General features: G+C 33.9%; 1 protein-coding gene across 1 annotated transcript; it reads right to left on the reverse strand.

Moving 5' to 3' along the window:
- Nucleotides 1-3758: 3758 nt before the first annotated feature.
- LOC130966722 (uncharacterized) lies at nucleotides 3759-5738 on the reverse strand. Its single transcript, XM_057891546.1, has one exon. It carries the CDS (start codon nucleotides 5566-5568, stop codon nucleotides 5017-5019), a length of 552 nt encoding a protein of 183 aa, XP_057747529.1. The 5' UTR covers nucleotides 5569-5738; the 3' UTR covers nucleotides 3759-5016.
- Nucleotides 5739-12020: the final 6282 nt, after the last annotated feature.

Raw genomic sequence — 12020 nt, forward strand, 5'->3', positions numbered from 1 at the left:
TTTACATTTTGATTGTTCTGATTATTTGAGTTCTAATTTTTTGATGGTTGATGGTTCTTCTGATTTTCAATTTTGTTGATGGTTCTTTTGATGATGATGATGACCATGATGTGGTGGTGGTGGTGGGTTCTGGTTTAACTTGGGCTTCTGGTTGATTTTAGTTGATTTTGGAGAAAGTTCTGATGATGATGATGATGACCATAATGATAATGGTGGTGGTGGTGGTGGGTTCTGGGCTTAGGCTTCTGTTCTGCTAAGTTTGGTTGATTTTGGTTGATTTTAAGGGAAGTTCTGATGATGATGATGATGATGATGATGACCATTATGATAATGGTGGTGGTGGTGGTGGGTTCTGGGTTTAGGCTTCTGTTATGCTTGTTTCTGTTATGACAATTTAAGAACTAATCCGTCGTAAATCTAAACTCTATTTAACGGTGTCCTGTTGACCAATACATTGTTGGCTAATACAAGAGAGAGCGAGATAATAGAGGAAATAATGAAAAAAAAATTAGTCAAGCTAAGTTAACATATCACCACACGTAATATTCTTCCAGACAATGCTAAATGCACCCTTAGGAACCAAAGGCAAAAGAATGGGAAAAAATTCTTAAAAAAATTTTCTATTCTTCATTAGTCTAACACAATACAAATAACTCCTTAAAATTTGTCTCTTTCCAACACACTTTAAGTTTCATGTGTGCGATCTGCTTTGACTTTGAATTTTTTTCGATGACTAACAACTCACTAGTTCCTAAAAAGGAAGTGAGATACAACAGAATCAACCCAAAATAAAAGCACAAAAACTAAAAAAACACGCGCTACAATTACATCAACAATAAAAAATACATAACACCTGCGTCTACCAATCTATGTTCTTCCCATTCCTTAAGCCATTTCTCTTTATAACGATCAATCTAACTTTTCAATATCTCCACATTTAGGACTTTTTTATTAAACACCGTCTCGTTTGTTATCCTCCACACACTCCATAGCATGGCAAAGAACAAGACTATCCACCTCACTTTAAAATTTTTTGGCACATAATATGTTGACCAAAAATCAAAACAGTCCCTATAATCTTCTGGTCACACCCAAGACAAGCCTTCTACAATCACATATGACATTGCTTTGAAAATAGTTCTTGACTCCTGAGTAGGAGATAAGAGCGTAATTAGCGTTAACCCAAAAAAAAAAAATAGAGTGAATGTAATAGCCCCGCAAAAAAAATAGTTTTGTAGGATGAGTCAAGTGATCTAATATAGCTTTTTCTACTAGCAGAACCCACGGGCAAATTTACAAATCCGAATGCAAGCAACCAAAAAACAAAGGTCCAAACTTTACTTGATCATGAAAATGGGCTAAGTGTATATATGAGTCCATATATTACTTTTCAAGTTCCATTAGGCCTGATTTCCTAACCCAAATCCAAATGTATTGTTAATAATATAACGACAAAGGAAAATTGCATAAATAAAATGAAAGGGAAAGGTGGGTGGATCTAGCTCTAGGCACTACATGCTCACTTTTCAACTGACTCCCATTAATGTTAGAATTATAGTGGCTGGCCACAAAAGGTATTGTGCCACTTTTCCACTAAAACGAAGCAAGAAGAAACAAGTTCTTGTTTTTCTTTAGTAGCTGTTTACCGAAAAAAGAAGCAAGAAGAAACAAAAATGTGCGTAAAGGTTCTACATGTGTAGGTGATTAAGGAAAGAATACAACCACTTGTCCATAATTTTAATTTCACTGGATTTTGGTTGCATGAGTCCTACCACTTTTACACGAAACGCAATCAGATCTCTATTGTTAATTATTATTATTATTATTATTATTATTATTATTATTATTATTATTATTATTATTATTATTATTATTATTATTGGTGATTTATAATTTTTTCAATTATTATGCTACTGCAAAAATTTTGATTACATGTTTATTGTAGGTTTGATTATTCTATTATAGCAGGTTTGAATATTGTGGTGGTTGGTTATTTAATTAAAAATATATATGATTCAATATATATAAATATACATAAATAAATAATAACTGATTTGGTAATTGATTTTTAATATTTATATAATATTTTTTTATTTTATTTTACTTTTTTGTAACAATCATTTGCTGTTACAAAATTTTATAGATCAGTTTTATATTATTAAGTTGCACATAGATTCTATCTCTGAAATAGAAATATAAAAATGTAAACAATATAATTTATGAATACCAAAAATAGAAGAGTTTTTTAATAAAAAGGTTTTGTATTTCTACCAAACAAATGAGTTTTTGTATATACTATCTCTATTTATATATTTTACTTTGATTTTTTTGTTTGTTACCTACAATTCTAAACCGATAAGTTAAAAACTAATCTGTCTCTAATCTAAATTCCGTTTAAGAGCGTGTCTCTTCTAATCCAAATTAGTTTACCTTTGAAAATATATTATATAGCTAAGTTTAATACTCAAAATGGCATTTGAAATATTACAATTTAGTCAATTTAATCTCAAAAGATTCAACGTCTCATACTTATTCGTGATGCTCTTAAGATGAAATCATGGTGTCAAGAGAAAAGATAACAAAAGAACTCATGTGAATTATATAAAGATCATATTAACTAAACTCTGTTTTTTCAAAAACTATATCAATCATTAATGCAATCTAGTTTGTTAAGCGCTCTTCATATTACAAAGTTACATTTTAATTTCACCCCTATAATATATACAAACTGAATCCTTACATTATTAAATAGTGAAAATTATAGAGATATATATCAAATTAAAATACATTTAAAAAAGTAATTGATTAATTCCGAGTTCTGTTTTGTAGCTAGCAAGTGGATCCTTCAAGAGAAAGACAATCTGAAAGAGACTTGGATCAGTTGGCATGTGCAACATGACATCATTCCAAAATTCAAATATGTATTATTAAGTGTTAGTTCACTTTCACATGAATTTCTCCAAAAATGTCCTCTATTCATGGGACATCACTTCTTAATCAAGATTAATATTCCAAAATGAAAGAGGGTTCAAATCTTCTAGCATTTTTCTTCAAATAGGGATTTGAATACCATTTCCAAATTATTTTATTGGTTAGTAGCTTCTCCTTTAACACCATTTTTAAGGCAATAGAATAGAGTACCCAAGAAAATTATAACCTGAAGAGATGGGAGATATCAATAAGGTGGCTGATATCTTTCAAAATAAACTTCAATGAGCTTAATAATTGATCAAATGAAATATTTCATTTATATAATTATTATTTGATCTGTTTGAAGCTTGACCCTTTATGGGAAGAAGTACAAGCAAAACAACACTTACACTATGTTAAGAAAAACAAGAGTTTACTATTGTAGTTTCAATCTAGTCCTTACTATCATCACCGGGATATTATACTAATTACTAAGCAAACCTCATTGTCCCTTTGACATAATCATGGGGCAAAAGAGAATTGATTATATAACACCATACCAATCAATTACACCGATTGGTGATTAATCAATTACATCATCAGTTAATCACTATTATTTTCTTTATAATATTTAAATTTCAATTGTTGTATTTGAATACACATTCTTTTTCAATTGCCACTATTCAATCCAAATATACTTCCATAGGTGTAAGTGTAAAATGAAATGACAAATATACGGTCAAAAAATCATTTAGGAAACAAACTTATTTACGAAAAACTTTAAGGAAAAATTATGTACGAACTAATTTACCTGTATAATAATAGGAAAAAAAAAAGATAAAATTCTTTTGATATCCGCAAAAACTTGGTGTGAAAGAGAAATCCACTCGTAAAAATCTGAAAAATACCTTTTTTTTTTGGGAGATTTGTTCTCCAAATCAAACTTTTAGAAGATAATTTTTTGTTCTTCTATAGATAATTCCATCCGGATATAATCTATTTTTATGGGTATATTTGTCATTTCACTCTCTAAGATGAACCAAAAAGATCCAAAAGGATCGATCATAAGACACTAGCACCAAGTACAAAGTCACTTCATTGGTGCCAAAGGTTGTTATCTGGTGAAGTTCAATGATTAATGTTGCCTTTCCTAAGAAATTTCTTCAACCAGAACTTGACCTGTAACTATAGTTATTTCGGAATAAATTTATACTTGACTTGAGACAAGATGATATCTCTGATGGCTAAATATGAAAGGTAGGGAACCACTTGAAAGTATAAAATAAGATTAAAAGTATGGCCTAATCTTCACTCAACAGCCTAATTTGACTTGAATAGTCATCAAATAATTCTTTCATAAAAAATAATTTTTCCATTTCTATGGATTCTAAGTTGCGGTTTTAAAAAATACAATTTACTAAAATAACAGACATGGAACAATAACAACTGAATCACATCTCTTTTATCCTGTTCTAAGTTCTAAACCGAACCACACACATTCGAGTCTTTTTACCAATAATTTGACTAACTTGGCCTAACTAAGATTCCACCAAATGGTAGCTATCCATAAACATTATGCAGTTGTCTGCGTATAAAATTGACGGCGAAGAACAATTAGATATAATTTAGTCAAACGGTATTCAACTATAAATTTCACACGAAAACACAAATGTGCTTTAGTTTTCACTTTCTAGTTAAAGATTAAAGTATTTGCAAATAACCAACTTCAGGTTGGTTCAGAATCAAGTATATACAAACAATAAATAGCTCAATCTTGGTGACCAACACAACAACTAGCTTCTAAGTTTTGGAATTAATGAATCAACAAGATCATACACCAAGATAATTAAGCATATTTAGCACTTAATACATTTCAGTAACATTGTCAAAGTTTCCAACTTTTCTAATTCTAATCTAGTTCCCTACTCTATACCTTCCCAAAAAGGGAAAAAAAAGAACGAGAGAGAGAGAGAGAGAGAGAGAGAGAGATTAAGTGACTTTACCAAATGAACACCAACCTTCCATGATTTTGGAAAACCCCAATCTACGAATCTTCATGATCAAACCCCAAAATCCAATCATGACCAAATTGGAAACCCCAAAATATCAATCAACAGCAGCAGAGGGTTGTCCATCATAATTATTCCTCCTAACCAAAGCAAAATACCCCAAAACAGCACAAACAGCAGCAACAAGATTCCCTTCCTTCAAAAGAATCTTAACCACAAACCCAAAAATCTCCTTTGTAATCTTCCTACCTTCAACAACCAAAGTTCTTTTCGGCTTACCGAAGAAAGCAAGGAGCACCACTATGGTTATCCATGTCACAAGAATCGCAGGTACCATCACAACCAAAGCTGCAACCATTGAAAGGATCCCGAAAACTGTGCCAAGAATCACTGAGGTGTAGATTGCTGGCCACCCAGATGAGGATGAAGAAGATGATGATGAAGATTGAGCTTGGAGATTGTACCAAGAGAGCATGGATTTCAGAAAGTTCCACGAAGATGTTAAGAGGGTGCCATAAACAAGCAAGAAGAGACATGCCCATGTTCTTCTTTTGCTCATGATGTTGAGGAGGAAGATGTACGAGGAAGGTGGCTCCATGGATGAAGAATTTGGGGGTTGTTGTTGTTGTTCATCTTCTACTTTTGCCATAGACAAAACCCAGAGAAAGAACAGAACCAAACAGACAACTTTTCTTTTCTTTTTCTTTTTTTTTTTTAATAAAAAACCCCTTTTTCTTTCGTTATTCTTCTGTGGTTCTTTTCTGTGTCGCAATCTGGTCACTGCGCATGTCTGAATCTCCGGTTACCTTATACGTGTGTACTAAGATATTTTTAAGATTTAAGATTATCTATATATACACACATAGAATACAATAATAATATATCGATCCACACAAGAGTAAGTTTTATTTTTTGTTTTTACTATATTGTACCTTCGGCTTTTTTACCCAAATAAATTACAAAAAGAAACTAATTTTACATGATTTCTCTGAACAAAAATCAAATACAAAAAATCCTTTCATTATATATATCGTTCTAAGATAACTTTGTACCAAAAAATAACACTACAAAAAAATACTGTCCGTTAAATTTATTATCGGATTAATTAAATAAATTTGTCAGATAATTAGTTTACGATTAGTCGTTCTAGAATTGAGAGTATTATTGACACCAAAAATTATTTATCGACAAATTTTTTTTATCCAACGCTAATTATCGACATTTTTTTGTCAATATTTTCAATAAATTTATTAAAACTGAGTTGATAATTACTGTTAAATTAATCCAACGGTAACTTTGGCGCCATTTCACGTATTTAGGCGCCAAGTTACCGTCGGATTAATCAGACGATAAATCCGACAGTAATATTTTTATATATTTTTTTAGCATAGCTAAGCCACAAGTAGTAGTCGAATTAGAATTCTTGTTAACAAAATTGTCAGCAGAAATCTAAAATTAGCAGAAATCAACAAATTATTTTATTAAAAATAAATGATCTAGATACAATAAAATGTCACAAAGGTGGAATACAACGAAGTAGAATACAGATCTCGATAATCGTCGTCGTCGTCGTGGTCCCCCTATTGAGGCAGCGGTGAAGGTGCTAATATCGGATCCCCACTAACAGCGTTGCCGCTGGAACTAGCAGTGCCGCTGCCTCCAACGCGCATCTAATGGTTTTATTGCTCCATCTGCTCTCGCAACTGATCAAGCTGCTCCAGCTTTTCCGTCAGGTATGAATTGATGACAACGACTCCTCCCATGCGTGCAAGAAGGTTGTTGTACATTTGTTTAGACTGCTCCACTTGCTGGTGAGGCTTTTGCGCCAGCTTTTGCACCTCCTCCCTCAAGTCGACAACTTCTTGGGGATTGGCAGTACTGGTGGTAGAGGCAGAGAAAGCCGCCAACGCGGAGGAGCGGAGACCACTGGTGAAGAACGACCCAATCCAAAGCGGCGATTCTTGTGGGGTTCAGAGGCGGTGTCACGCCAAACCCTATCAGATCTACCATTGAGGTCTCGAAGCAGACTTCGTCCCCCGCTAGGCGGCTGAGATTGCTGGGTTGCGGCCTCCAACCTTTGTGTGTAGTCCTCTTGTGTCACACACGTTGTGATTAGGATAACAGTTAAATAAATGACTTAAAACAAATAAATTTGAAACTTAGGATTAATTTAAACTCATATAATGGGTCACTGACCGCTCGTCAGCAAATCCTTTCTTATTGGCCTTCAAAGTATGGATATACTTGAAGGTCTCCGCTAGCTAGTGTCGCCTCACGGTCTAACGACTTAGACTACAAATTAATATATCAACCAATAAAATAAATGAACAAATTAAACAACTAATTCAAGTAACTACTCAAAATATTAAACAATGACAATAAACCTACTAGTCTGCTCTTCATCTTCATGAAGGTCGCCGACCCATATGTATACTTCGACGACCTGGGCGAAGCCCTGTTAGCGACATTCTTTAGACAGCGACGCTTAAACCCCTCATCATTAGCAAAATAGGTCTCCAGTTCCTTCTTGATGGCTGGACGGATCTACGATGTTAGGTGGTCGCACCCCCGTCAAATGTCACTCATCATCTGCTGAAGTTGTTTGGCTGCCCGGTGGTCGTATATCTTCCGGATAATGAGATTATGCTCTGCATCTCATAGGAATTTCAACTGCAAAAAGTGATTCACCATTACAAAAGTTAGTCGGAATAAGATACAGTTCAAATATAGTTAATTAATTCAACATTATTGGGTTCTTACTGCCCACTTCTAAAACCATCAATCTCCGGTCTCAGTCGAGATTTGCATGTAGGTCGGCCATGGGTGGTCGTACGACTTAATGACGTCGATGATCTCCTGTGTGCAAGCGTTGGGGTTTGGTGCAAATCTTGTAGAGAAAAAGCATAACATTCACAAACACATAGAAACGCATACTAAACTTAAGATTAACAAACATATAGAAATGCATAATAAACTTAAAAAATTGTATATACTCATGACTGCATGCCATTGGGCCAAATCCTTAGTCGGATGACGGGCGGTGGTAGAGGGGCATCCTGCTGGTGGCACTGGAGATATCACCCACCGCGGGCTCTGTCATTGCTGGATCTGCAGAGGGTATAGCAGAAGAAGGCACATATTTCGGGTTTGGGGCCATGATGAATTATTAGTCTGCTGGACCCGCATGTGATGTCATAGGGATCGATGGGGTAGTCGAGGTAGAAGGTGATAACTGGACAGTCGTTGGGGATTCGGTGGAAGTCCGCCTTCTACCACGACCACGTGACCCACTCGACTTACCTCCTCTACCTGTCGTCACGTCTGCACAGTGAATATATTACTCACAACAATCAGCGTATATTATTATTAACACAAATCCAATAAATCTCAATCCATAGCATCAGTCAACACACAATTAAACAATTGATTCAAATTTCACTCAAAATCTTATAAAATTTCGACAGAGTCTCCCCTTAAATTCGGATTTTTCCACCATTCAAGGGTTCCATCGCAACCAAATATCTATCAACACTTCTCAACCATTCCCAGGATAATCCATAAAAAAAAGCATGAGAGTCCTTTACTAAGACGATAAGACCCCACAGGTAAATACTTTCAAGTTCCAAATGATTATCTATTATCACCAAACAAATAAAAAACAGGTAAGTAGGCAAATCAAGCCACAAGAAAGCATAATAGCAGATTAATGATATGAGAACTATGCTGACAATAATAAACAAACAAACTAATATACACTACTTCCAAAAACTCTTCCCCATCTTACGTATACACTCTTCTTTCAAATCAACACACCTTTACAACAATCCAAATCATAGTCCCCTCAGGAGGAGTATGCTTCTATATATCTAAAGCTAATTACATTGATGGAATTATAAAGCATACATTATAAGACCAATAGCATCAAGAGTAGACACAAAATGTCCAAGAAATCTTTGCACTTTCATATATTCTATGATTCTTTGCCTTTAAGTTTTTTCAAATTGGCATTGCATTGCAATTACTGCTATTGCATAAAACTGAAGATGCAATACAACAGATACACATTCAAAATAGCAATGCTGTGGCCAGATTCCATATTTCAACATACATTGGAAGCAAAAATCACTCACGAATGTAATACAGATGAAAAATTATATGCAAAATTAATACAAAGTTGATGCACTAAATTAGGAATTGACAAGCGACAATTTCAAAACAAGGATTAATCAAGTTATGTCCAGTCACAACAAGCAACTACGAAGCATAATACAAACAAGCCCAGCAGTAAATTTTCAGCAAAAATGACCTTAACGCAGTGAATGAACGAAATTAAAATTATCCAAACAATTCCAGTATCAAAATTCATCAAAATCAACAGAAAAATAGTGACTCATCAATACAGTCAAGAATTTTCCAAACAATTCAGCATGGTGAATTAGCAAACAACTCAATAATTCAACACTTTTTAGCAATCTCAGAGCCTAATCTAACCTATTCTAACCTATCCTAACCACCTAAATCCACTAAATCAGAAAATAAAACTAACTAAACTCTTCTAACTAATTAATTAACTTGAAGTAATAGAATTTGAAAGAAACAGAATTCAACAAAAAAATTTTGAATTCAGAACAAGTGAAAAGCGGAGAACATGGGTGGAGATGCTGTGGCGGCAGAAGCAGAAGCGACAAGAGCATTTGTAGCAGCGGCAGCAGTGGTGTTTGCAGCAGCAATAGCAGCATTCCAAACGGCAGCGGCGACATTTGTAGTAGCGGCAGCGGTGGAGGTTAACAGAGATGAGAGATGAGAGATGAGAAGGTTAGAGAGAGCGTGGGAGGGTGAGTGGTTAAAGAGGGAGCGAAAGGTGAGAGGTAAGAGAGAGAAAGCAAATTCGAAATGAAAGGGGAGGGGGTTCGTAGTTTACTTTTAAGGTACGGTTACCGTCGAATATACCGGCGGATATTTCCGATGGTAATGCGGATCACCTAAACATAGCATTCCATTAAAAGTATCTACCTTTAAAAAAATCCGACGGTAGTTCTGATGCTAAGTTTAGCGCCTATTTGGCTTGTCTTCCCGCTAAAGATTATTAGTGACGTTATTGTCGGAAGAGACTATCCGCCGGTAATTATTTGGCATGATGAATTTCACAACAAAATCATCACTAAATTCGTGAGCAAACTCGATACTAATGTCCGACATTAAATTCAACAGTATTCAACATTTTTTTTTGTAGTGAAATCGTAGTAAAGCAGGACAATATATGAATTAATTTTAAATTGAAATGGTACATAAATCATGATAGAATAGGGTGTTTTATAAAAGTATATAAATTGCGACACTATTATTATTTATTCACAAATCTAATACTGTTTATTAATACATAAATTATGATAGAATAGTAAACTTTTAAAGTTATACATAAATTATGATTAATAACGCTAGCGTAAAACAATTTATATAAAAAAAGCCAAACACTTAATATCGATTTATGTAAAAATAACCAAAAACCTACCATATTAAATTTTATCGAATAAAAATTAAACAAATATAAAAATATATGTTATGAATAACATATTATAATTACTTATAAACTAATATTTGAAAATATTTATCTTTCAGTAATTAATATCTCAAATATGTTAGACCATATTTATAAAATAAAAAAAGGTTTAATTATTCTATTGGTCTCTATAGTTTTGCGAAATTTTTAATTAAGTCTTTATTTTTTTTTAATTGAGTTCCTACACCAAATTTTTTTTTTAATTAGGTCTCTCTTGATAATAATTGGCTTAATTGTATAGAGACCCAACTAAAAAAAATTGGTGCAAGAATTCAAATAAAAAAAAGTATAGGGACTCAATTAAAAAAAAATTTGGTACAAGATTCTTAGTGATTGGTGGAGGTTATATAGTGGGAGTTTCTAAAAACCTCCTCAACATCATTTATTTGTAGCAATTTTTAAAACTCCCTAAATAAAAACTGCCAAATAATTTTTTTTGAAAATAGCCACTCACCCAAAACTGCCAAAAGCCCACCCAAACACTCAAAGCTAATATCAAAGACGTAAAATAGGGCCAGATTCCAGTGAGAGGGAGAGTAAACAAGCCCAACGGAGCGAAACCCTAAATTGTAGTCATAGCCGCCATCGCCATAGCCATTGCCACCACCACAGCGATTCATCTCCTTGCCGCTAGCGCCAATGCCACCATGTGCTTCGACAATCTCTTTTCTCGTTGTCTCTTCTGTCGGCGCGTCTCCTGAGGTTACGACATGGTAACTTGAGATCTCCTTCTGCGTTCTTAGTGTTGATATTTTTGCTTACTGATTTTGCGACGAAATTTGTTATAATGCAAGGAAAGAATTTGGTTCAGACACTATTGAAATTTCGGGAAAACAAAGCTAATGTGTGATAACATGATCAAGTGGAGAAAGGAATTCAGTTCGAAAACTATTGTAGAGGTATTGCTTTGAATTCGTTAAATATATCATATTATCATGATTAATTGTTAGTTTGAGTTAGGGTGTGTTGTTGTATAGGACTTTGATTTCAGGAAAAACAATGAAGTGATAATCCTTCTTTAAACCTTAGACTACAGCAAAAGTTCATGTGAGCATGAAGAACTTTACCTTAAATCCTCTTTTATTTGTCATGAAAAATAGGTACTACCTGGTAACTAAAACTTGTGATTTATCTGTAGGTTCTTGGTAACTAGTATAATACCATATTTCTTGAAATAATCAATTCGAAGTGAATCATGAATAGATTCAATATTATTATTGTAAGAACCAATGAGAAGGTTCTTAGTTATAACAATAATCCTTTTTCACCATTTTACATGTGACATTGCATTGACTCAATTACCGGATATCGCCAGATTTACCGACAAATTTTTTTAGTAAATTAGCTGGTAACCTGTTTACTGTCGGTTTTAGTGGCGGAATAAATCCGATAGTATAAACCTCGCCGGTAACTGTTTACTGGCGAATTTTTCATCCACCACTAATTACCGACAAATTTAGCGACAGATGTACTTTTAATTGGCAAAATTCTAGAGGTTGTTATCGTCGGATTTTGCCCCCGATAAATCCGACAATAAACTT

This window comes from Arachis stenosperma, chromosome 3 (genome assembly GCF_014773155.1).
Source record: "Arachis stenosperma cultivar V10309 chromosome 3, arast.V10309.gnm1.PFL2, whole genome shotgun sequence".
NCBI lineage: Eukaryota > Viridiplantae > Streptophyta > Magnoliopsida > Fabales > Fabaceae > Arachis > Arachis stenosperma.